At 43.6% G+C, this 26,821-nt stretch overlaps 1 protein-coding gene across 4 annotated transcripts in view; it reads right to left on the bottom strand.

The window, feature by feature from the left end:
• RMDN3 (regulator of microtubule dynamics 3) overlaps positions 1-21,095 on the bottom strand; it is a 42,914-nt gene extending 21,819 nt beyond the window's left edge. For 2 of the 4 annotated variants that reach the window (XM_075048534.1, XM_075048531.1), the window contains exons 1-6: positions 19,745-20,579; positions 18,926-19,121; positions 18,121-18,267; positions 13,713-13,980; positions 11,992-12,094; positions 10,876-10,936 (exon numbers count right to left, since the gene is read on the bottom strand). In XM_075048534.1, the coding sequence (XP_074904635.1) occupies positions 10,876-10,936; positions 11,992-12,094; positions 13,713-13,980; positions 18,121-18,267; positions 18,926-19,121; positions 19,745-19,910 (941 nt within the window). In that variant the 5' untranslated portion in view covers positions 19,911-20,579. Of the gene's footprint in view, positions 1-10,875; positions 10,937-11,991; positions 12,095-13,712; positions 13,981-18,120; positions 18,268-18,925; positions 19,122-19,744; positions 20,613-20,935 lie in introns of those variants that run through there. The other 2 variants (XM_075048533.1, XM_075048532.1) reach the window with 2 other exon arrangements.
• Positions 21,096-26,821: the final 5,726 nt, after the last annotated feature.

Genomic DNA, 26,821 nt, shown 5'->3' on the forward strand with positions numbered 1-26,821 from the left:
GTGCAATTATTTTATTTTTTTTTTTAATATTTTCGTCTTTTCACCCCTGCAATTTCCTAGACAGATTGGTTTGGGAATACCGCAGAGGCAAGATTTCTAGCTTTATATAAGAAAAGTAAACAGAATACAATTTGTACAACTTGGGCTTGAGCCACACGTATTCCCTTAAAAAGAAAAGAAAACAAAACCCAGCAAAAAAGCAAACCACGCAGCAGCACAGGTCTTTGAGGATGAAGACTGGCAGGATGGGAGAATACAAAATTTGGAATTCAGCAGGGAAGCCCACGGTCTATAGGAGAATCCATCACACTCCAAACGACAGTGTCAAGACTGACTACGTGAAAACTGAAAATCACCATCTAGTATGGAAATACATAACACTTGGAGGGGCTGTCTTACAACTGTGCCTTTGAAAGCAATAGACCTTTAAATAAACAGGCTTTCAGCTGTTTCCATTCACCCTGAAGCCAAGCATCAGCAAGGAAAGCAAACCTACCGAGATGTTTTGTTACTCGGCATGACCAACTGTAAATCCTAAAACACCTGAGAGAGCGCTTTCTGTTCCTGGGACCTGCCTACACAAAACATTTAAACAGCTAGTAATTCATGGTGACATTTGCAGTTGGCTCCAGTTAAGAGAATATTCTTTCTTTCCTTCTCTAGCTGTTGTACTGGCCAGGTAACACAAGGCTGAGAACAGGAACAGTGCAAGTCAGTGGGAGTTCACATGCTCCTCTGAGCACCCGGGAGCTGGCTAAAGGCAGAGAAACCAATCAGCCAAGTGTGGGGTGAGAAATGGGATCCAGAAAAACTTACCCCTGAGGTCCATAACTCCTCCTCCTTCTTGCAAACTAGAGGTTTTAAGAGACATATCTATTTGTTCTGCCTGCCTCCTGCTGCCAGAGAAAGACTCCACAGTTATATCAGAAGATGACAGCTGTAGGGAATGACAGTTCAAAACCTGCAGCCAGGGTGCTGGTTTGAAGTCAAGGATCATACTCAATCTTGAACTGGGAAATTATTAATGAATTTCAGGTTTCTTGCCCATTTGCAAATCTTGCACCCAGAAACAACATGGCCGCACCATACTCCATGTATTAGCCTTCTTCCTGAGCCTACACGTTTGATGGTTGCATACTTACCATTCCAGGAAAATAAAGAGGCATAAACTACTGACTAGAAAGACTCCACCTGCATGGAACAGTTCATAAAGTTAAAACAAACTATAAAGAAACATGATTTAAAATAAAAAAAAAATGTAACATTGAGACAATTTTTAGCTCTTATATGCTGACAATTATTCCCTTCAGTTAAACACTGCGAGATTAACTGAGGAAAATGGTGGCAAAAGACAACAGATTTTGAACAAGATAGCCCGTATCTTGACTACCCGTCATCATTATAATGTCATATGTCTGCAAAACTAAAGGTGTTGACACTGGCAAACAGGATGAACACAAGAATGGCCACACAAACTCCATATATTTTCTCCAAAGTGAAAAACAGCAGGTGCATAGATAAGAATGTAAGAAAGGGCAAGCACATAACGCCGCTTCCTCGGAATATTCACCCAGCCTCTATTTGGTCAGGTATTGTCTGAATTCTTCTTCCAAGGTATTGTCTGAATTTTTCTTGCCATGTCCACTTGCTTTTTGAACCCACATAAACTTCCAGTAGCCACCACAACCTGGCGCATGGCATTCTGCAGCTTAACTGCGTACATGATATAAAACACTTCTTCCGTTTGAGCCTGATAGAAAACACTTCTTTTGGTTTGAGCCTGATGCTTAGCAACTTTATTTGATGCTGTCTAGTTCTTGCTTTGGAAGAAAGTGTTCCTACTTCACTCTCCCCATGCCATTTGATGTACAGATAAGTTATATTCCTCTCAGTTACCTTTCTTCCAGCCTGACAAGTCTTAAATCTATTAACTAACTCCATTTACAAAAGCTGTTCTGTGCTTTTGATCTCCCTTGTCACACACCTCTCATGATTCTGCAGTTTTACAATACCTTTTTAGAGAAGGCAAGGATAGATTTGCATAGTTTTTAAAGAGATTATGTTCATGATATTTCCATTTCACACAAGTATAACTGTCTTCAAGTGAAAAATTATTCATCACAGCCCACAGATACTTACCTAAATGAGTTTTTACTCACTTGAACATGATGCTGAGCCTACTTAGCACTTACTGGATTAGTTGCAGACCCTCAGCTCTGGTGAAACAACTAATCTGGCAGCTTTCTGCACATTAATTCCCCTTACCAAGTGTTAAAACTGCATAATGCTAAGTAAATTGACTAATATAAGGCTTAAAAAAAGACATACGCACACACACTTCCTAAGCCACAGACTTGTGTCTGCTGGTTGTTTGTTTTGGGGGTTTTGATTTTTTTTTTTTACTGGTAGAATTATTTTACTTGCATGTGTGAACTTTTTTCTCAATACACCATAATTAAACTGTGTGTCTCCTAATCTAGAGACTGGTATATTGATTTTAACTGCAGGTATGTACACATGAGTGCATGGTGAGAAAGTGAGAAAAAAAACAATCCTCACTTCTTAAAATTCCCACAGACCCACTCCAAACCTTTTATCTTCAAGTAGCTATCCTCCCATCACATGCTTGCACAACTTGGTGGAACAAGTAATAAGAATATGTAGTTCTAGCTGAAGTGATATGGCAACTGGGAGCAAAACTATGCAAAAAGCTCTCTGTAGGCTTCTCGTGACTGCTCTGGATGATAGTTTGGGAACAACTTCAGTGTTACTTACACAACCGCAGGAGACCTCATATGAGTTTGACTCACTAGTAGAATCCACAAGAGTCATGGTTACAGCAAAACGAACATTAGCCCATTGCCAAGCCATAAAATTCCTGAATGCCCAGATATTTGTATGAAGGTCTTCACTATTTTATATGAAAACAACTTTAATTTTTAAAATTGAGACAATACGGTATGTTTTTAAAAAATTTTTATTTTTGTTACTTATTGCTCAGTCGAGGCAGATTATGGCTCATGTCTGCCAAGTAACAAACTTTTCAGCTTTGCTCTGGTGGAACCAACAAGAACACACAACAACTGAAGCAATTCACAATAACTCTTGTCCCTCTGCAAAAGCAGCCAAAGCCTGCTACACAAGCAAAGCCTCACCCTTTTCAAGGGCAATCAGCTCCACAAAGACTACTTTATTTGACCAAGATACACTAAGATGGAAGCAAGAGTCCAACATACACTAATGAGTAATTCCTATACCACCTTAAGGGCTTGAGGCAGAGTATCACGGAAAATAGTATCTCAACTTGGAAGACAGGAAAGTACAACCCTAAGAATCTCAGGATGAATTCAGACGATCACTCAAAACTGCTTCCAGTTACAGACAGAAAACCTGCTCAGATGCTTGGTGTCATGTTTAATTTCTGTGCTTTGCACTGGCCACTATCAGTGAGCTGTTCATGGCTAATGCAGTCTCAATGTCTTAGCAACAGATGGGATGCAGAAGTTTCTAGCAACTTGAATTCCCAGTCTTGCCAATAAGAGAGACACAACAAAATACCAAAATAATCTCAATCTCCTGCTTTTAGAGAAATGAACAGAGGACAAAACAGACAGACTGATGTATAATAAGTTTTAGGATCACTAGCATCATTTTTGTGAAATTCCTGTAAGCAAATAAAGGAAACATGGTATAGCTGTAACTGGTATAAAGTTGATTTTGCCATTCATTGAAGGGTGAACGTGGGAGGTTCATCACTGGAGGTCTGCCTAATCTGTTTTGAAAAGTACCCACCAGAAAGAACATGACTTTGTTTTGGAGTGAATAAATTACCTGAGTTTCCTTTACCCTAATTTTTCCACAATTAAGTGTTCTTTGAAAATTACTGTGAACAAATGGACATTGAATGGAGTGGCAGAAAAATCCCCTGATGACAACACTGACGCTATTAAATAACTCCATTAAGTTGGGTAGTATAGTAGAGCTTAAATTTCAATAGGCTGCAGACTAGCATATGCTAGAAAATTTGTCAATTAATGGGGGGGTGGCTGCAGAGAATTGAATTTAAAGGTTACAGCACATCATAAGCAGCCCAAGGCAGTAATATGACGCTGTACCAGCCAGCCTCAGCTAAAGTACTATATACAATCTTTGAGTAAAAAAAAAAAAAAAAAAAAAAAAAAAAAAGACAAAAAACTGACGAGCTGGATAGAGTCCATAAGACAACAATGAGACTAGGAGGTTTGCAGAACACCACCACACTAAAAGATTGTGACAAGTAGGTCTGCTTTCTTTCAAAACACTGGATGAATACAACAGCTATTGTATTATCTTACAAACAGTTCCTCATGTTAAACTTTTTTCCCATGTCTAGAGAGGATAGAAGTAATACAAAGCTTAGGTTGACATCAGGAAAAATCCAAATAGTTATATATATTATAATTAAATACACTACTTGATAAAACAGGAGAAACGGGAGAGAAAAAGACAGGACAAGCCCCACCACTAGAAGTTTTTAGGGATCAGGGACAGTTTCGGTATACCTGGCATGCACCATTGCAAGAAGATGAGTGAGATGACTTTCTGGAGGTCCCTCCCAACTCTGTGTTCTTGATTCCTTAAACACTAGAAACCAAACACTCTTCTGGATCAGTGCTCTGTTTCATACTTAATTAACATTGCTATGAACATATTCAGGTTCCAAGGAGACCTGGCAAATTATGTTAAGATACCTGTTAGCTAGTAAGGAGTTTACTCAGGCACATGGCTAAAACCAAAGTTAATTTTCATTAGTGATTTAAGTCAAAATTCGAATGACTGTCACAGAAAAGAAAGGCTGAAATATCCCCTTCTCTACCTGCACTGAAATCCATCTTTCCTTGATCCTAAAAAAGTTAAAATCTTCATTAGCTACCTCAACTGGGACACAAAATGCGTCTTCAATTTTGTTCAGTTTCTATGCTGGTTTTTATCTGCTGAAGATCTCTAGTCTGCCTCGGGAGGTGGTAGTAAAGGACTATATGTGTTCTCTTCGTAGAACAATATGTATTCATTCCCAGTGAAATCTGAAGATAAAAATGGTATTTATTATTTAGAACATACAGTTTTTATGGAGTGACCTCATGCTTATTTAAACCTCTTGTTTTACCCAGAAGACTTGCAGTTTCAGCTGTCCTCCTAAGAGCTACCAGCAAAGAGCCTGGACATACCTGTGCAAGATGTTCAAACTACAACAAAAGACTGCAGGAACTACTAGTGCTTTCAAGGAAGGTGTCACCTGCAACAACACTGATGAGAAGAGCTGCAGAATGAAGCCTTTTGTAGTGCATGAGTTATTTTCCACATTTGTAGCATTATCACCTGTGCTATGAGAGCCTTCTACTGACATACTCATGCTCTTAAGATCTCAGCTCTCAGAACTTCTCTTTTCTTTATGCCTAACAAATAAAAAGCAACCCACAGACTGTAAATGTCAAGTAACTTCACTATTTCCAAGGGAAGGTGGGAATACTGATCCCTGCTGAGATTTCTTTTGTCCCTGCTCCTACTTTTCAGTACTTTCTCTTCCTTGGCTCCTCTCTGGTGTTCCCACCCTCTGAGCCTCCGTGGCTTGGGACATGGAGATGTTTCAGGGTACCAACACCTCTGATGAAGGGAGCAACCCTCCTGAGTCGGGGGATGCTATTATGCGGCTCTAGCTGCACGCTATTTTTCCTCCTCTAAGTTCTGAAGTATCTTCTAAGGCCTATTCCTATTTGCTATAGTTGCTTCTGCCCCTCACCTATACCATTAGTAACTTCCCTGTTTAATCCACCCGCAGAACAGAAAATGCTCAGCTCATAAATCCAGACATAGCTCAAAATTGGCCAGATCTGGGCAGTAACCCATGAAGAGTTAAATCCTGAAATAATGCCAGTTCTTCAAATTAAAGCTATCTTTGAGTCATATCCAGAATGCTGTCACTTTTTAAAAAAATGGTATCTACCCATGGACAGCCAGACGTATGAACAGAATTTAAGAGGGCTGGTACACAATTCAGTGGCTATCAAGTGTGCAAGACGCTCCACCAAAGTGACAGACTCTTTAGAAGAGAGGGCACATTTCAGAACCTCATCCAACCCAAGAACATATCCTCCTCCCGCTTCTCTATAATATATTATCTCCAAGAGGGCCAAAGCTTATTACTTCTTCTGCAATGAGAGCTTTCAGCAGTCAGCAAATAGCATTGAATTTCCAATGTGAAATATTCAACTCAAAAGCTGCTAATACAGCACCTGCAAATTTTTGCCCAGATGGACCTCTGAAATCCCTCGCTACTCTGGTTGTACTTCCAATATTTCTTTTAACAACAGGAGTAGAAGCCAAAGCAAACACGTAGCTCGCTATCCTTTCCTGATCCCTGAAGCTCCTGTTACGTGCTTGCAGTTGTGCTGCAAACAGCCACACCAAAATGGACAGGGGGTTCTAACAAGGCCACAACTGTTTCTCTCACTTCATTTGTGAGGATGTGACATAGTCACGTCTAAGCAGCAAACTGCACAGGTTTGTACAATGATCGATGCCTCTTCCATCTATCCCTAAAAGCAAGCAAGAACAGACTTACAAATTTGCTCTGTCCTCCTATTCATGAGCGAAATCAACTAAGGGAGTAATCAATTTAGTTGGACGTAATATCTATCTGTTCAGAGATCTTTTACAATTAAAGCAGAGAATGACTTTGATGTCCATATCAAAAGTAAGAACCAGGTAGTTGTAAGACAGGAGTATACAGGCATTAAGAACACTTGGTGTAATATCAATCAGCCTACAATACACAAATCTATTCCAAAGGTACTAAATACATCAAACGTCCAACACAACTCTCACATGTTTCTATATTCCTAAGCAGTGCCTACAAGAAAAGCACAGCCAGAGATCAGTCCCGCTGCACAAAGGCTGACTTGTCTGTGTAGCCCTGATCAAATCTCAGTTCTGTTTCAACCAGCTCTGCAAAGATGGCTCTCTTGGGACCAGCTGACTTCCAAGAGCAAGTGACTACAATAACAGCTTTGTATCAAATCTAATGTCAAGAAGACCCAAGAGATCCATGAAAGGACTCTCCTTCATATTTGGGCAGATCCCAAAGCTAGTCCCAGACATAGTCCCAGACACTTACTGCTTTCTCTGTCATTCTTGACAAATCCCTTACTATCATGCTGCCAAAGCCTTCAAACCATCCAGCCACAAAACGCTCCGAAGCTGCAGCCAGTCACGCTCCACTCAGTGTTGCCTTCGCCAGCACTCAGAAATCCCTTCTCGTTCACAGTTATTTTCTTTGTTTGTTGCTTTAAAATGTCAGTCATGACTGCAATAACTATGAGGCACTGAGAGAGGGGAAAAAAAGTTTTACTTGCAGCAATGATTGTATGCAAAGTATCTGCTGTCTTGCTCGACAAGCATCACACCTTAAAGCCAATAAAACAGGGAATGATTTGTGCAACAGAAGCAAATAATACAGCATAGAGAACAATGAATAAACACCAAAACCCAGCACAACTGCATCTTAAGTAATCTAAAAGCATTAAGTGGCAATTGATAAAACAGAAAATTACAGTAAACGTGAAATAACACACACAGAAAAAAATGCAGCTGTAACAAGACCTATACAATCACAGGCTTCACACAGCCTGAATCACACAGAAGGGACATTAAAATCACTGGGAATATTTCTATTAAAATGTCCATTTAGTATGTTGTGGAAAAGAAAAAGCTAGGGCATCAAATCAAAACCAAAAAAGCTTTAAAAGCTCTACGGGCAATTTCAAACAGAGTAAGCAGGTTTTTTTCTACACAGAGCATGTTAAATTATGGGATCAGTACCAGAGGATGGTATGGAAACGGAAGGAACCAAGTGGCTAAAACAAGATTACACAAACTCAAGGAGAGTAGCTCCATCATGGGCTATGAACTCACCTCTGCATTTCTCCCTGCTGGAGGTAAGGATGGCACACTGAAGGAAAGTGATCACTGTATTCTGACAAGGTTTTTTTGTATTTTCCTAAACATTGCTACCACAGACAGCATGGTGAACTAAATGTAATTCTGAGCAATGTGCCCATTACTTGAGTAAAGCTAAAACAACCTATAATGTCTTTTGAAACTATGTTTTAACCTACATTTTTCACATACATGTATCTTTTAATGTATTAAGCACCATTTCATGAGCAACAATTTTTTTCTCAGGGTAAATTCAATTAGCATAAAAAGAGACTGCAATCAAAACAGCTTGAGACCATCCCATGACCCATACAGAGCTGGAAAGGGAATAATTTCCTGTTCTATTCATTGTAGAAAATAATTATTTCTGTGACTGATAAAGGTAGTTACATATTCATTTCCAGTAAATCCCATGCCTCCCACATGCTGCTCTGCTATTTGCTTTCTCCAGCTGCCCTTTCTGCAGCTGCTCTCTAGAATTAAAAGCAAGATGTAGATGTGCAGAAGCCTTACCCCTGTTTGGAAAAGAGACAAGTCTAAGAGGACAAGAATTGTGCACTCTTTCACCAAAACCACTGTGGGAAGAGGTGGGCGCAGGCTGTAACACAGGCACTGAGAACATCTCAGCTCAAAAGGCTTAAGATTTTCTACTGGTGACACATGACTAAACATCACATTACAGCCATTAATTCTGTACACTATAAACTCTGAATTACAAAGCTAAGATATCAATATTATACCCTGAATTAGAACCTTGCTTTGTAAAATACCAAATGATTGAGTATCAAAGAGGCTTACAAACTTTAAGGCTCAGCCTGTCAACTGAAAACCCATTCCTTCAAGATGTTAAGCCAGCAGACAAAGCCCAACACCGTAATCTGCTAGAGATTAGTCATATTGTCTGTCCCAGTATTCTTCCTTCATATCAAAGCTTTAATTGAGAACAGCAATTCATTACTAAGAGCTAAAATACACAGTCTTTTCAAGATGATAAAGGCATTTATTTAGATGCCAGTTGTCCAAACCTATCCTCCGAATAAATTTACTCATCTCAGAAGAGTGCAGATCTTGTTTGGTAAAGATCTTCAGCGTCCTGTTTTCCCAACAATTTCTCTCATTCTATTTTACATGTTGTCAGTCCTTCACAGTTACTGCTGATGAACACTGTTCATCAAGGAATTCACCAGAATACCAGAAAAGCATATTCCCTTACCTCTACAAATACCTGTACCACTCTACAAACTCTCTTTTGGTGTATTTTTGAAAAAAGGAGAGGAATCCTTTCAATTCCATACATGAGTTGCAACCAAAGCCTGTTTATTCATGCTGCTGAAGAGAACAAGGTACCTTCCCTCTTGCCTACCTCCTTACTGAAATCCCAACCAGCTGCAGCATTTATACAAACACAGCACACCTTGCTAGGCTAAACTGCAGATCATTTCATCTTTTATCATGGAAAAAAAAAATTGTAAAAAAAAAAGAAAAAAAGAAAAAAAGAAAAAAAAAGAGCCATATGCTGCTGTTTCAACTCATTTCAAAGCCAGAGTGCTTTGCAGAGTGACAGGCAGCATCCATGAGCAGAATACAACAGTGCCAGGTCAGCAGACACTTTCCAGGAGACTATAAAAGGCTGTCTGGTAAGAACGATGTTTCTACTTACTCCAGAATTAAGATGAATATAAGAACATTGGCACAGCACTAAGCCCACGCTCACAGCCCTAGCTGATTGGGGCAAATATATCAACTCTTGACATAAAGCAAGCATCTCTGTGCAGCAGAGCATTATTGAAATGTCAATAACAGAGTAAAAAACAACAATTAACCCAAGAATGTTGGAGGAACACAAAGGAAAAACCTCATTCATATTTAACATGTAACACTTAAGACTTTGCCCCCACAGCTGTGCAGCTGGCTGAGAGCTTGGCTTTGAAGGATATACACATTACTCTATAGGGGGCTGAAAAGTGGCCAAAGGAAACAGAGGACTCATGAAAGAAGAGAGCCTCACCATACTGAGCTCTCAAACTCAGGAACTAGCTTTCTGCAAGTTATCTGCGTGAAACACATTCTTTGGCAGCCCATCTACACCCAGCACAGAACAGGGCACTCCGATATGCATTTTCCCAGGGTCTGCACAATCAAAAGCACTTCTGACAGAGTTCAGCTCATTTCTGAGTCAAGACGCTTGCAGCCTCCCACCCAGGCACACACATGGGCCCAAAAGCCAGCTGCTGAGCAAATTATTGTCTCCCACTTTTAGAAAGGAAAATTGCACAATTCCCAGGAAAGCATCTAAACAAGCTTTCCTTCACTTCACCTTTTCAAAATATATGCACTTAAGCAATGAGTAGCCCAAAGAATATGCAGTCTATTCTGCTAAATTTAGCCTGGTGAACACCAAATGGAGCTCATTGTACTTACTCATCTCAAGCTCATTTTGTCAATAGCTTGTTTCTCCAAGCCTCATCCAAAACTTCATCCTTAACTGCCACCACCAAAGTTCATCTTAGGTGCAGACTCACAAAAGCCTTGATACAATCTGTTCTTAGTATCCAAAGAAGTTCATTATTCTATCTGAGAGCTCTTGCTCAAGAACTCCTCTGGCCATCTCATCTCAGAGAAAAATTCATAATTAAACTGGCATAAGCAAAGCAAAGTTTATTACTATAATCACAACCAAACCTACCATCTGTCAAGCCATTACTTATGCCAATTAACCAAAGCTGTTAAAAATGGCTTTTTATGGAAAATAACATCAATGTGGTATACACAAACTAAGAGCAAATAAGCTTTTTTTTGCCTTTTTTTTGTTTTTAAAGTTTTTAAATGCAGCTTAGCTCACAACAATCTCCAAGTCCCTTTCCTATGCTGCTTAAAAGCAAGAAGCAAAAAGTTACATACCATTGATGGCACTCAGCACTTTGATCCCATTTCTGTAAGGCAATTTCTATCTCTTCTTTCCCTGCAAGCAAGTGGTCGGGGGTAAGAAATTCAGCCACTTTCTCTCTTAACTTCTTTCTCTGAGGCAGTTAGAGTACAATAATAGAATGGCATAAAAGTCATATATTTTTTTAATTTTATAATACATTTGGCTTGAAAATGTCCCATAAATAATTTCATACTCTTGCAGTGATATGGAACATCTAAGACCACTTAGAGAGATGACGCAAATTTGTAGTACAGTAGCAAATTGTGTTGACGTGTCAACATGGTTTCACCTCATTTGGAAGTACAGTTATCTATAATGAAAACATCTTCCACACCATATTAAGGAAACTTAATTAGAGCTTTCAGTGTTTTGTTCTGATGCATTTCACAGCCTCTGATCTAGGACCCACCCCACTTCCCCCTCTCTCCTCTAAGAACCTACAGTCTCAAATAGCTGAAAACTAAGCGGCTATCGAAGGCTAAATGGACTACCAAAATAAAACTTAAAATTTCATGTTTTAAATGGCCACACTGATTTCCAGAAATAAATACTATAACTAATATAACTATTAACTTAACTATATTTAGTTATATGCATAATAAGTAGAACAGAAATTATTTAGAATAGTATCTTTTGTTGCACATCTTAACTGTAACAAAGATCTTTTTTTTTGTTTTATTCTGACCCATCTACAATCTTGCAAACAAACCACATTTGAGATAGTGAAGGAGGAGGAAGGAATGAAACTAAATCGATTCCTCTAAGTAAACACACAATTAGCAACACAAAAAATTAAATGCATTACAGGAAAAACTTATCTTAATACCACACAGGACATGGATAATAGGTTTGAGAAACAAACTTTTACACCTTTAACTAGCCTTTGGTCTACTTATACTATCTTTCAGAAAGCAAAAATTTTAAACATACCACTGCAGTAGTGCTAGCTACTCACCATAAAAAAAGATTACATGGGAAAAAAAAAAAAAAGGCACCACATTGTTTGCAAGTGTGGGGTTTATAAATCTGAAGTGTAATGTGAGCTTTGAACATCCTCCTTCCTTTGCCTCAAACACACAATTCCTTACCATCAGATGCATATGATCTCTTCTCATCTGCGTCTTCTGTGATTTCACACATATCACTATGTGCTCGGGCCAGGCGCCAAAGAAAGTCTTTCTGGTCTGCATACTGCAGTAAAAACATAAACGTTATATATCGAGACCCATTCTGCCACTGACAAAGAGCATGAGAAAGAAAAATCAAGTTGGGGCATATCCTAGAAGTTGCACAGACATTTTTTGAAACCTTAAAAGGCCCCAGCTCTACAACAACTGCAGCAGAACCACAAAAGAGCAAACTGGACAGCCAACTTTATAATTAAGCTTACAATGCTACACCACTGGTACGGGTCTAATTGTTGCCACCTTCTAACAAGGAACCCCTCCCCTTCAAAGGCCATACTGGGGTCAGTTCTTCAGCAGTCTCCACTAACCTTGAAACACTGGGGAAAAAATCACCCTAAATCTCACCACTTCATTAAAATTCACAAACTGAATTTTACCTTTTTCATGCTTCAGTCCACATTCAAACAGTTTCACACCCTGCCTCATTCTTAAACCCAGGACAGTAACGTAGGTGTACTGCTAAATTTGGAAGCAGATATGTTCTGACAAAAACAAACTTACTTAAAAAAAGAAAAATGTAGAAAATTAAAACACAACCACCTAACAGTCTGGTTTCTTTTGCGACAGTATTGCAAATAAAAGAAAGTGGGAGAATCACCAGAAAGAAGCATGCAAGAGAATTTCAGAAGCAAACAGGCCTGTCATTTCTTCCTCGTGGGAAGGAGAAAAAAAAAAAAAAAAAAAATCTACTTGACAGTAGAACTGATCAAGTTATCTGTTATTTCTTTCCTTCTATTTCTCCTGGAAATACAGAAGCCAAAATGGTTTTGCTCTTTAAAAGGCTAGTAACCCAAAATGTCTTCTTTGCTGGCTACCCAGCACTCTGGTAAACACTAACAGAGGCTGACAGTGCAACTGCAGCAGGCACAGGCATGCCTACACCGGCTGCCGTAGGTCACAAGGGCCGCAGCAAGACACATTGCAATGCTGGGTGCACCCGCTGCCTGTGGCCAGAGGTATAAGGTAGCTATAGAGTAAATAGCTAGAATAAAACTATCACTGCCCCTTGCTATGTTCCCACACCTCAACGGCAGCGCCAATGTCCGCTAAATCAGGGGATCAATTCACATCGCCAGTACGATATAAAGAAACACATTTCTTTAAGGTGGTATAACACCTGCACCATCTGGATTTCTAACCTCATTAACTAATATATATGTAAGTGTTGCCTAACCCTTCTGTTTGAATATGCAACTTATTTATTTCATGAACCACCACACACGTGCACTGGCCAGCCCTCAGAAAGACCAAGTTTCCTGAATAAAGATCGAGCCATTGCATATGCAATGAGGTAAACATCCTCAAAACGTTCGCTGAGTTTACTGTATACACACAGTACTGTTATTTTACACATGTACAGTGTGTTCACTCAGGGAAAGTGATGACATGATGAGACACAGAGTTCCAAGACAGAAAGCGACTGGGAACTGGCTGCTGCTGCAGCCTGAACAATATTGGCCTTCAGCCCGCTCCCAAGCTGCTCCTGAGGAAGGGGGCCACTGGAAGCTGGCCCAGTTGCTGTGTAGGACCTGGACCCTGCTAAGATATGCAATTTCCTCTTTCCCAGCTATTTAGCTGAAAACACAAATCACTGCTGGAAAATATAAAAAGGCAACCTTTACCGCCAGTTTATTATTCAGCAGCAGCTGGAATCCCTCTCTCTTCTCCTGCTCATCCCCATTGTGCAAGCGGTCAGCCTGCTGCAGTAGCTGACCCAGTCCTTCCTCTAGCGAGGAATCTAAGATTAAAGGCGCTTCATCCTCATTGACGAGATCCAGGGAATCCCGTCGCGCAGTTCTCACTGTTTCACAGCTCACTTCATCTTCTCCTTCTTCGCTCTCTCTCTCAGACTCCCGGTCATAATCAGACTCGGCGTTGGCTGTGGTGTACCTTTGAGAAAAAAACAAAACAAAACCAAAACCAAAGCAAAATTAGTTTGAGGAGATGCTGTGCAGCCTATGACGGTTTTACACATACGACACAGAAAAAAACCCTATTCCTAACAGAGGAAGAGGAGTATCTGAGTTTATCCTGGAGAACACTGTACAATCCAAGGGTCTCAGATAACACACCAATCATTATTTCTCATGTAATATACACAACGTCAAAAAGCTGAAGAAAGAAGGCCCCCCAAAAGTTAAGTAGAACTCAGTCACGAGTGTCCACATCTCACTTGCACATTGTAACACCTTCTGTTAGGCCTTCGAACTTCAATGTAAGAGACTTAAACAACTAAGAACAGAGCCAGGACAATTCAGTTAAATGTATGGATTATAGAGAATTTCAACAAAAAATCCAACATGCTCATCCATGTGGAAAATATAACCTGAGGTTTTTAGCCCGTTCCAGGGAATTTCAGACACAATAGCTGTTTTGGCAGTATCTAGTACCTCCATCATCTTGTCTGAGCGCTAAATATGGAACAGCTTGTTCACACTGACATGTGAAAAGGTGCAAAACAGTAGGAGAGCAATCAAAACTATTTCCCATGAGCAAGAAGTCCAGCAAGGAGACAGCAGATGAGCCACAAAAAGACACCACATGTACAAAAACCCGGGCAATGATTATCTGCTAAATTACTCAAAGGAACCAGGATAAAGCTCAGATCAAAGTTCTTAAAATGGCTAAAATTAAGCTCTCACAAATCATATACAAGCACCTAAGCTGGAAATTTAAAACAGGATTATGTATTGACTGATACCACTGCAGCAGGGTGTCTACTTACAAAACTAATTTTTTTTAAAGACAACTATTTGTCCCCCTCACACTTATCTGCAAGCTCTTAACCGAAGAATAAGTGCAAGTCAGCCAGTAATTTAAGAATGTACACCTTTATATTTGGATTTTGTCGATTTATCTGAATAGAAAGCTCTCTTCCTGAAGCAAGCTACTTCAAATCCTATAAACGCTTAATTCTAGGGGATGCTTGCAATTGTTACCCAATTAAACTGTGCCCAAGCCAACTTTACAAGTTCTGCTAGAATTAAAAGTCATTGCAGCCTGGGGGCATTCGGTAACTACAGCCACACTCCCTTTTGCCCTGACTGAATTTCTCCTCCCAAGGAGAGCCTCGCGTTCTGTGTGTGAAGCTGCTTTTGTCTGAAGACAAAGATACGTGACCAAAGTCCGTATCTGAAGAAAGCAGTTACAGTAATTTGGCCACACATAGATAACAAGACACATTTGGCTATCAGAGCTTCCACTTTCTGAGAACCATCAGTAACACTCAAGCATTTCCCTCTCTGGTAGAGGGTACACAAATACCCTCACTCACCACAGCCTCCAATCCTCATCCATAAATTTAAAAACGCACCACTTTGCACTGAAGCATTTTAAGACAAGAAATAAAGTAAGAGGCAGCCTTATCACTGCAAAGCCAGGAAAGCAAGCACTACAAGACAACATGCTGGACATTACGTAGGCAGCACTCAATTAATGGATAACATAGCAACATGGTGGTAGGTGACACTGGCATGGCTCCGTTTCAGACTAAAAGCTTCATTTCTTTATGTTTTCTTAAGATTAATGATGTTATTAGTTCTTTAGACTACCTCATTTTTGGTACTTAAACACAAACTCCTCAAATTCTCTTATTTCCCATCCTAACCTACTATGCAGCACAGTTGTGGGCTATGCAGTTGTGATACTGTCCCACTACAACATTTTACTGGCAGCTGCAAATATTTCAGTACTTCAGCTGAAAAACACTTTCCACGTTGAAGGCTCCTGAAACACAATATGGTCTTTAAAAACAGGCAGCAATGGATGGCTCCCACACACTTTTTTTCTCCACCACAAAAATGTGTTTTCTCCAAAACAGCTCATACAAGATGCTGCCAGTTTAAAAAGACAAGTAATACCATACATAACTTCACAAACTCAGAGTTTTCAGGAAGATTAAGGGATTTAGATGTTATCAGCCTGTTTTCTCAATTTTACAATGATGGAAAGTTCTTAAATGTTTTAGTATGTTGAGGCCTCTGGCTAGCACATATCCTGAATGAAAATGAAAACATACTAGCTGGAACAAAAAAAGCACATGGAAAGAGGAGGCAAAGAAGCCCAAAAGACCAAAGCAGTGCCAAAGCAATATAGAGAAATCAAGCAGCCCAAGACCTCTGAGCTCCTGAAAGTTCGTGATGATTTTTTTAATTGTGTATGAAATCGGAGAAGATGCTTATGTCCATGTGGTTTGCAAAATAAAGCTGAAATGAGTTGTTCTTGCTGAATTTCATTAAAAGAACACAATTGCCAGAAATGAATACACAGCTGAAACCTATCTATTGAGAATAGTCTCATTCTTCCTCCCAGTGGCTGCTAAAAAGCTTGAATAGTCTTTTCCAAAATTTACATTTTCTACCCTGATTTTCTACCAGAAATTTTAGTATTTACATCTCTAAAAGACAGTGTTGCACACTAAAGGCAGCTGGGCCTGAACAGACTAATATACCTATTTGTATGGGACAAATACCAGAGTGAGAAATTGTATACTATTCAAATTTTTTTTAAATCAGATGAGAGCTCCTTATCCGCTAATTCTCCACACTGGTCATTAAACCTAATTACAGATTTTAAATAAAATGTAAGAACTCCTCCAACCATCGCTAGGTTCCCAATAAAGTAATGAGGTTTTGCAGTGAAATACATCCCTGCTCACCAGTTCACCTGAGGTCCCCTAAGGAGGATGCCTTCTCTGAACCTTGGAACTGTTGTCAGCCTCTATCACGACTTAAAATTTTCTAATGCACAGATGACACCTAAGGCTGGTATCTGTTGAAAAAGACCACCCTTTTCAGCACGCTTTACAAAATACATTGGCACCCTGATGACTCAATGCATCCATTATTATCTAGATAGCAAGGTCTTGTCTTCAGAACCAACTATAGAGTTTTAAAATTTGTTATGCAGCCTTGTTACCTATTACACCACCATGAATCACTTACTCCCTAATTTTGTTTTCATATGAACACCCACTTCAGATGAATGAAGCAGTGCTACAACCTGAATGAGATCACATCAGCTCTTTCCTGCTTCACCAATTCCAACTACTAAAAATAAAATACTAAAATGACATGGGTTTATGGCAGTCACAAAGCCTGCTTTCCTGCAGATCCATGTCCTTTGTTCTAGGAGGCTGCTACAGTAATTGCCGTTTTGTCCGCTCGTTACAAACCCATGCTACCAAGTGTCCATTTGCACCAGCTGACTGGTCATTGACCTGCTACCCAACAGCATGTCAGGTCCAAATTCTGCCTGCCTTGCCCTCAGTGCTATAATTAACTTCTCTCCTTAAATTACATTTCATTTCAACTTCCCTGGGAGAATGTATACAGCCAGTACTGCGTGTTTTACAACATACTTGCATACCTCAAAAGCTATAGAATTCATCTTATTAAGGCACAGAAGTGTTTCAACAGAAAGGTGGCAGTCACATACACATATGCAGTAGACCTCTTGTTATCTAATATGACAATACTTGCATCTATACTGTAATTTTTACCAATGTTCCTAAACTACATGATACTTTTCACCTGTTTTTAAGCTACAAGAACTTAAGCAACACAACTGATCAGTGTGACACACTGAGAAAAATCCCTAAGAAATACCTTAGCTGAAGACATTTTAGTTAACTGGAATGTATTTTTAACTTTCTAAAGTTTTCCAGACATTCTAAAAGATATTATTGTATGGAAATTTTATTTATAAACTCTCTCACTCAAGTCCCAGGCTGGACTTCTACTTCCCTTCATCCTGCAAGGTTCCCTAATCAAATCATTGCTTAAGAAAACCCTCAAAAACTATATATATGTTTTTTTCTTCTCCCCCTTTCTCTAAAAGTTGGAATTGTTGCACTTCTCTCCATCTGGCCCTGGCAGTAGAAGGCTTAGTGTAATAAAAGCAAATAAAACCAGGATGACAGACACCTAGTGGGGAAAAAAAATCCCTTCCTTTATGTTATAAACTCCTCAGATGTAAGTAATTGGGCACCAAAGCCCATAAAAGCTGCTTCTAACCTGGTGCTCTGCTTACCCTCCTTCACTTTCTCCATCATCCGTATTGGCTGTTCCTGAGCTGGCTGTGAAATAAATTGAACTGGAGCCTGTGGAATCACTTCTTTCCCTAGGAAATGGGAACCGCCTCCGGCGAGTTACCTTCTGGGTTTCTTCCAGATGGGACCTTTGAGGAAGACAAACAGATAAACATTTGATAGTGAAACGTCTGCTATTTCACTTCCCTTCTCCTCTCTAGCAGATTCTGTCAATTTGCTTTATATCCAAAGAATTCACAAGGTGATTTACTCTTGCTTATACAAACATCCTGCTGCCATACACCAAGCATCGTATTGTACAGTTAAAGCCCATCTGACCACAGACTTGGTCCATACACAATCCATATATGCAATCCATATACAAAGGGGTAATCATGTCACATGCATTCCTCTGATTTCCTCAATGAACAAAGGAATCCTGAAACATCTTGGAGAATAGAGGACCTTTTACTCTATATCAGAAGTTACCTACAGTTGGCAGCAGTCAGAGAGAAAATAGCAGTAACAAGAGACAAACATTTACAGAACAAATATGAAGTCTAGAATATGAAGCAAGTGTCACTACTTGATACTGCATAAGAAAAAAAAAACAACCCTGGCTAAACATATAATTCTTTTTAAAATTAATCTCACTGGAGGTCAAGATGTAGTGCCAGTGGAAACTAGAGAGACACTTTTTCCACTTTTGGATTTTGAATTTAACATACTGAGTCATGGCTGCTTTACCATGCTATGGAATAAATACATGCAACAGTAGACAAAGACAGAAAGGGGCAGGGTCGATACCTGACTTCAGCAATGATTTCTGCAGCTAAGTGCTGCAGGCTGCTCCGTAGCTCCTCCACTTCTTTTCTTAGCTCTGAAATGTTTCTCAACACGAAGTCAAGGCGCTCCAGCACATCCACCTGCTCATCGTGCGTTAAGAGAGGTACATACACAGCACCATCTCCCGCCTCTACGGGAGCCGGCACTCGGGGCACGACTTAAAAGAAAACAAGAGGGGAAAAAGTTCATTAGATGCAAATGGGAAAGGATTTCACACGGGAAGCCTCAGTATAATTTTGTTTTCAGAAGATGGAGGATATGAGGCTTGGTCTCAAGTGTTGCCGCCTGACCTGGCCTGAGGTTTTGGGTTCTTCAACCAGTTTACAGCTCCCTTCTCTGACACCAGCATCTAGCCACACATAACAGACTGGCAATAGCAACTGGGGGTAAACAAAGCTCTTTTAACTACACTTCTATAAAAATCCGCTTGTAAAATTTTTTTTAAAAGAGCAAAATCCATACTCAATGTCACAAAGACTACTGTAGATGAAGAAACTGCTGGGGGTTTTTTGAAGTCCTTACTGCAAGTTAATTTAACTCCTATTCTCCGCACTTCTGTACTAACATCACACTGAAAAACTACACTCTGCTTTACTCCTGAATTGCAATCAACTCAGGAGGCCATCAGCCAGGAAAGCTGGCCAAAAAAGACCTGTTCTGTGAAAAAAAAAAAACCAACCAAACCACTCTATTCTTATTCAAGGAAAAAAACCCCACAGGAACCCAAAGAGGAGACATCAGACTTTAAAGAGCAGTTTAGTCACTAAAATGTGTCATTGCCTTCTACTGAGCATCTGGAACCTTTATCAGTCTGTCTGATCTTTAAATCTTCCTGCAGATATAGCATGGTCAACCACCATGTAAGAACAGATTTACATCTGAGGACTGTAAATACGTTTTCTTGAAAACTCATAAATATTATAAACGTACTACCAGTTAAGTCCATTATTTGAGAAGGAACGCTCTTTTTATATTAACAACAACAAAAATGAGAACCACTGTCAAAAAAGCAGCCAGATTTGCGGAAATGAAGGGCTTATCTTCCAGAGTAGCCTGTGTTAACGCATCTAAACTCAGAGATAAAAATCTAAGTTGTCTTAAATAAAGAAGTACTGTAATCTTTTCTCAGGTCTCTTTTTGCTTCTCAGAAATTATGTTGTTTGCTCTGCTGTTTTCTCTAGAAGGGGCTGTACCGCAGCCTGTTTCTCCTGAGCACCTGCCCTACTCCCGCAGCATTTGTCGCTGCTCCCGTTGTCCCGTCACCAGAGGCCGATCTTTCCTATTTCTGCTTAGGACCTGCTGTTTCAGGGTGAAGTCCGGTGAAACGGGATGCAATGATTCCTGCTATGCTGTACGGTCAGCAACCAGGTGCAGAGACTGACCGCAGCAATCGTTACCAGCCTGTCAAAGCCACAGGGGTCTACCTATTCTCCTGCTCCTGGTGCAGCGCGGCCGGAAAAATATGAAGGTACAAGCATCTAAAACCTGGTTCCGCAGCACCACAGGTGAAAACAACACCTGGTTCTGCAGCACCACAGGTGAAAACAACACCTGGTTCTGCAGCACCACAGGTGAAAACAGGGTTTGCAAACCACTCGTGCCCCCACACAGCAGTGCAGGCAGGCCTTCGGACACCCCCGAACAGATATTCGAGTAAAAGTTCCTCCCCGTAAGGAACGTTATTTTAAAGTCTGGCCTGCTGAGCTGAACGTGTCTCTGCAGGCGAACAGCCGGCACTCTGACCGGCCCGGCCCCCCCCGCGCGCTGCCGGCTTCGTTTTAAGAGCCGGGCCGCCGGGAACGGACGAAGGCGGCTCGGCTTCCCCTCGCCGCGGTTTGTGCGCGGACTCGGAGGAAGAGGAGCGGCCGCGGCGGCCGCCTCAGCGATCGTAACGGGCCGCAACGTCCGCCCGGACGGAAGGTCGGGACAGGGCCCGGGCCCGGGGCCCACCGCCGCGCCGGCCCGCCCTACCCGTCAGCCCGGCCTGCCGCCGCCGCCGCCGCCGCCGCAGCCAGAGCAGGCCCAGGCCGGCTCCCGCCGCCGCCGCCGCCGCTCCCAGCGCCAGCGCCAGCCCCGGCCCCGGCCCCAGCCGGCCGGGCCCGGCCCGCGCCGCCATCGCGGTCCGGCCGCCCTCCGCCTCCGCCTCCCTCCGCCGCCGCCGGCGCGCGGGGCTGACGGACCGAGGGAGGCGCCCTATGGCGGGCCGCCGCGTCACCGCCGCGCGCCGAGGGGCGGGCACCGCCCTGCGGCCGCGGGGCCGCCGGGGAGGCGGAGCGAGCCGCGAGGTGCTCCTGCGCGTGCGCCCGCACCGGCGCCTGGATCTGCGCTTACACCTGGATCTGCGCTTACACCTGCATATCTGCACCTGTAATTACACCGACACCTGGATCTGCGCTTACACCTGCACCATCTGCACCTGTAATTACACCGACACCTGGATCTGCACCTGTATCCAGCTGTAATTACACCGACACCTGGATCTGCACCTGTATCCAGCTGTAATTACACCGACACCTGGATCTGCGCTTACACCTGCACCTACACCCGTACCTGTACTTATACCTCCATCTGTGCCAGTGCCTGTACCTGAACCTGTACCTACACATACACCTGAACTTGTACCTGTGCTTACACCTGCACCTGTACCTACACCTAAACCTGCACCAATACCTGTACCTACACCTACACCTGCACGTACACCTGAACCTACACCTACACCTGCACTAACACCTGTACCTACACCTGCACCTACACCTGAACCTACACCTGCACCTGCAGCTGTACCTGTGCCTATGCCTGTACCTACACCTGTACATGTGCATACACCTACACCTGCACCTGTGCCAGTGCCTGTATCTGAACCTGTACCTACACCTACACCTATACCTCTGCCAGTGCCTGTACCTACACCTGTACATGTACCTACACCTACACCTGTGCCTGTGCCAGTGCCTGTTCCTGAACCTGTACCTGTACCTACACCTGCACCCACATCCATACCTACACCTACACTTATACTGGCATCTGCACCTGAACCTTTACCTACATCCACACCTGCACATACACCTGCACATATATACCTGCACCTGAACCTATAGCTACCCCTGCACCCGCACCCACACTTGCACCTACCCCCCACTACACCAACCCCACCAGCTCAGCACCCCAACACAACCACTAGCGCCGCACCACGGCCTCGCTAACCACCGCCGCAGCACCAGCGCCCCACAAAACCGGGACAGCCCCCACCACGCCGGCACACCGGCCGGCACCCCCCGGCACGGCGCAGAGGTGGCACGGCGGTTCCGCCTGGTGCTGAGACCGTGGGCCGCTGGGTGGGCTTTGGTTCTGGTGGTATCGGGACAAACGCCGCAACTGCCGCTGGCTCTTCACCCGCCGTGACCCGTCCCCATCCTTTCCGACTGATGAGTGACAGCCACGGGGACACGGCTGCCGCGGTGACAAACCCTTGAAGGCAGGCGCGGAGGGAGCAGGCTGAATTTCTCCACGCGGTTATGACGTACAGCGCTACCGCTCCGGGCAGCGCGAACTCCTGCTCCCGCGGATATTAAAGATGGTATCTGAATAACCCCGCGCTCCAGCCCTGCTGTTGTTCTTCCCCGTCGCGCTTTAATGAAAGTAATAAAACCAAGCTTTTTTGAAAGAAATAATTTCCGGAGGGAATAGGCGCTTTGCTCCTTCCCTTTAACCCCTTTATGCCAGCAGAAAACAACCGCACACCAGTGGGTAGGTGGGTCTGAAATCCCCATTGGATTTGATGTTCCGTTATTATCTTTTTGCCCCAAAACACACCAGCCCCGCAAACGAAACCCCCGCCCCACCTCAAATTGCGCCGGCGTTTTTGTCATTGTCATTAAACCGTTGTGCAACCGCAGCAGGGATCGCTGCGGGGGGGCACCGCGGTGGTAACGCCCCTTCCCCTTCCATCGCGGATCCTTTTTGCTGGGGCTGTTGGCTGGGGAGGGGGCAGATCAAGAACCCCTGCTGGACTGGCTGGTGAGGACTGGTCGGCGGCGGGGAACAACCCCAGGTCTGGTCTGAAATCCTTACTGGTCCCAGAGCAGCCGCCATCAGACCCACCTTGTGCTGCACGGGAACGTGGTGGGGCACTGGGTAAAACAAACACTCACGTAGATGGATTTAAGGTATTTTCTTTTTTCTACAGGCTTTGCTGTTCCTAAAATAACCTTGTGATGGGGTTTTGCCGGGACACCTCGGGCCCATTTGCTACGGCAGGTCTCCAGCAGATGCGCCAGATGAGATGCTGAGACCAGTGATGCACAAACCAAAGCTCCTCAAGAAGCAAAAGGGGGTTGCACAAGGTTTTTTATCTTCAGCTCTGGGGGGGGGAAGTCTTTATTTCTCCCATGTGGCATCAAAATGCGGTAGAAAAAATCACAGATTCCTCATAAAAACAAGTCCACGACTTCATCCCCTGGAGCAGGATCAAGGCCAACAGGTTGCAACAACCCCACGCTGCGGATCAGTGACTGCTCGAGTAATTGGGGACACTGCCAAGAGGAAAGGCAATGACTTTTATACGCATCGAGTTGTCACGAAGTACCATACCCTTGCAATATCACCCTTTTAATGCGGTGAGGGCAGCTCATCCCCCTGAGCAGAGGTGCTGGCAGGCGGCTTGGCCCATCGGCCGGCGAGCTCTGGGACGGGAAACATGCCCCGAGGGATGCTGCCCTGCTCCGGGAGCAGCGACAGGACCGCACGAACCCGGGGAATGTCCCAAACCTCCCTCTTGGCTGGCTGGGGGTTGGACAGCTTCCAGGTGTAAGGGACAAATGTACAAAAAAAAGGTATTCAGGAAAGGCTGAAGCTGCCGAGTGACGTAGTGGGGGTGGAAAATGGTTATTTTAGTGAGCGAACCATTCACGGGACTCGTCGTGGTACAGGGGTCATAAAGAGCTGCCGGTTCTTGGGTCGAGATTGCAGTATTTTGGGTGGAAGTAAGGTGAAGAAGGTAGGAATGGCCAAATAATCAGCCCAAGACTCTTGGGTTTGAATTCTCTGTTCTACAGTAAATGCAGGGAACGTGTGGGGCAGTTACATTTCTGGAGCGATCCCCCAAACCTGTAGTTTGTAAGAAATTGCTTATACCAGGATTATTGAAACTAGAAATGCCTTTTTCTGGAACAGCTAGAGGAAAAGTAGTGATTCCTTTAACACCCTCTGCAGTGTGTCCACTACTAGCTAAAAAGATGGATTAAACACTTTCTTTTATTACATTGTCCCAAGTACAGAGCTAATCAGCAGCAGCCTCAGATAACGAACAATACCATTTAATCAGCTTCATCATCCAACCTCTTGGGGATTTCTCCTTGCAATCAGACACAGCGATCAGCAGTTTGCTTGCCTTCCACAGAGCAATTTGCCTTCAAGAAGCAAACCCAGCCCTCAGGTTCAGGGGATGCTTGCCCTAAGCTGCTGCCCTCCACCCAATTAGGAATATTCTGTGCAGGAAACTTAATTGGGTGCTGCAGAAAGAAGGGGGTGTTAATTAGAAAAAGCTGTTGCTGTCAGAAGAGGAAAAATAAAGCTCTTCATATCCCACTTGCCTCTCATAAGCGTGGGTAACAGGCTGATGATTTCTGGCAGAGCCAAATAACCTTTTGCTTCCTTTTATCTGAATTATTGGGAGAGATTTAAAGCCAGCAGCTCCCACTGGCCCCTGTTTCTCTCTGTGTCCGACCAGGGCTGTAGGCAGACTGGTCGGAGCCAGTGCCAAAGGGTAATGAGTTGCTTTCGGATGATGAATGGTACCACTGAGATATATTGCACCACATTTCATAGCTCGCTCTCACGCCACCGCAGGGCTGAGCACGCAGGCTGTCTCCCAGCTTTCAGTATCTCATCAGGAAATTCAATACCGAAATATTGTGTGCAGGCTCTGCTTTTATTTTCCGCCCTTATTCTGCCCCTGCCCCTGAAAGAGCAGTGTACGAGCCAGACCGACCAGCGAGAGCGAGAGCTGGGCAGGCTGCCACGCAGCGAGAACCCTGGCTGTATTTTTCTTTAATTTGTGGATAGACCGAAGGGTCTGGATTTCATATCTGTATGATTTTCTGTGGCCAGCGGGACGGTAACCATGGGACCACGCTCGCAGTGAGACCGCCCGGTTAAGCTCCAAAGGGATTGGGGATTTTGGGACTCCGGTCAAAATCAAGCACAGCCCAGGTGAAATGCGCGGGAGGCAGCCTTTCCTTTTCATGAATTGGGCAACAGAGGCAATAACACTTTAATTCATCGCACTAGAAGCCAAACGCAGGTTTGCACTGGAAAATAAGAGTTATGAGTAAACATTCAGACTGTTCCAGCAGCCAGGATTTGGGGAAGACCCTCCTTAGAACAAACATTATCGAAATGAGCTGATGTATAACCCATGGAGTGAGGTATCCCACATACAGCTTGCAATGAATATATCCGGATATTTGGGGCACATTTTAGGAAGATGACGCCATCAACCTCTGTTGATTATTTTCTTTGATCATGCCAAACCCAACAAACATGTTAATAATAACATTAATGATAATGGTTAGCAAGGTTTGGCTTTGTCAGGGCGTCTCCTTTAGCCTAGCAAGCAGAACTGTTAATTTTCTTCCCTGCTCCCTGTTGGAGTTAATCAGTAACTCGGGGCAGCGCAGAGAAACGGGCCCCAGGTCACGCAGGAACGACACGGCACAGCGCAGCCCAGGCTCTTCGGCACGGGAGCATCCTTCTTCTGCTTTCTCCTGCAGTCATTGATTTCTGAAGATTATTAGCAAAATTAGGAACCGATTACGGCATGTTAATTGTTTCTGGTGAGCTGCAAGGAGAGGTTTCTGTTCCAAGTCGTGAGGCTAGGGAACTATTATTTGCTATTTATAGAAATATTATTTGCTTTATATATAGTTTTCAAACTGCTAGGGTGGGTGTTGAGGGGGGAATTACTCCATCAGCACCTCCAGAGGAAGCACCTCTGTCTGTCCTGGGCTCAGGAAATGAGCTTCTCCTCAAGTTTTGAAGGGATTTAAACCCCCAGGTTTCCAGACAAAAACTCAACAGCCTGTTGAAAAAGGAACTTTTTTCCCAGCATGGTTCCGTCAAACACCCTGCTTCAGGGGAATGCTTGGAAGGGACCCTGGGGTGGCACCTGGGCTGCTCTGCAGGGCCCGGGGCTCCCCACACCCCCCCCCCCCCCGGCTCCTGGTCCATCATCTCCCACTCCTCATTTCCCTGTCCATCATTTCCCAGTCCTTTGTCTCCCTGTCCATCGTTTCCCTGTTCACCGTCTCCTGGTCCATCACCCCCCGTCCATCCCCCCCTGTCCACCACCTCTCTGTCCATCACCCCCTGTCCACCATCTCCTTGTCCATCATCCCCCACCCATCACCCCCTGTCCACCACCTCTCTGTCCACCACCTCTCTGTCCATCACCTCCTTGTCCATCACCCCCCACCCATCTCCCCCTGTCCACCACTTCTCTGTCCATCACCTCCTGGTCCATCACCCCCCACCCATCACCTCCTTGTCCATCACCCCCCACCCATCACCCCCTGTCCATCACCCCCTGTCCACCATCTCCTGGTCCATCACCCCCCACCCATCACCCCCTGTCCACCATCTCCTGGTCCATCACCCCCCACCCATCACCCCCTGTCCATCACCTCTCTGTCCACCACCTCTCTGTCCATCACCTCCTGGTCCATCACCCCCCACCCATCACCTCTCTGTCCATCACCCCCTGTCCACCATCTCCTGGTCCATCACCCCCCGTCCATCCCCCCCTGTCCACCACCTCTCTGTCCATCACCTCCTTGTCCATCACCCCCCACCCATCTCCCC

The sequence above is a fragment of the Buteo buteo genome, chromosome 16, assembly GCF_964188355.1.
Source record: "Buteo buteo chromosome 16, bButBut1.hap1.1, whole genome shotgun sequence".
Classification (NCBI taxonomy): Eukaryota; Metazoa; Chordata; class Aves; order Accipitriformes; family Accipitridae; genus Buteo; species Buteo buteo.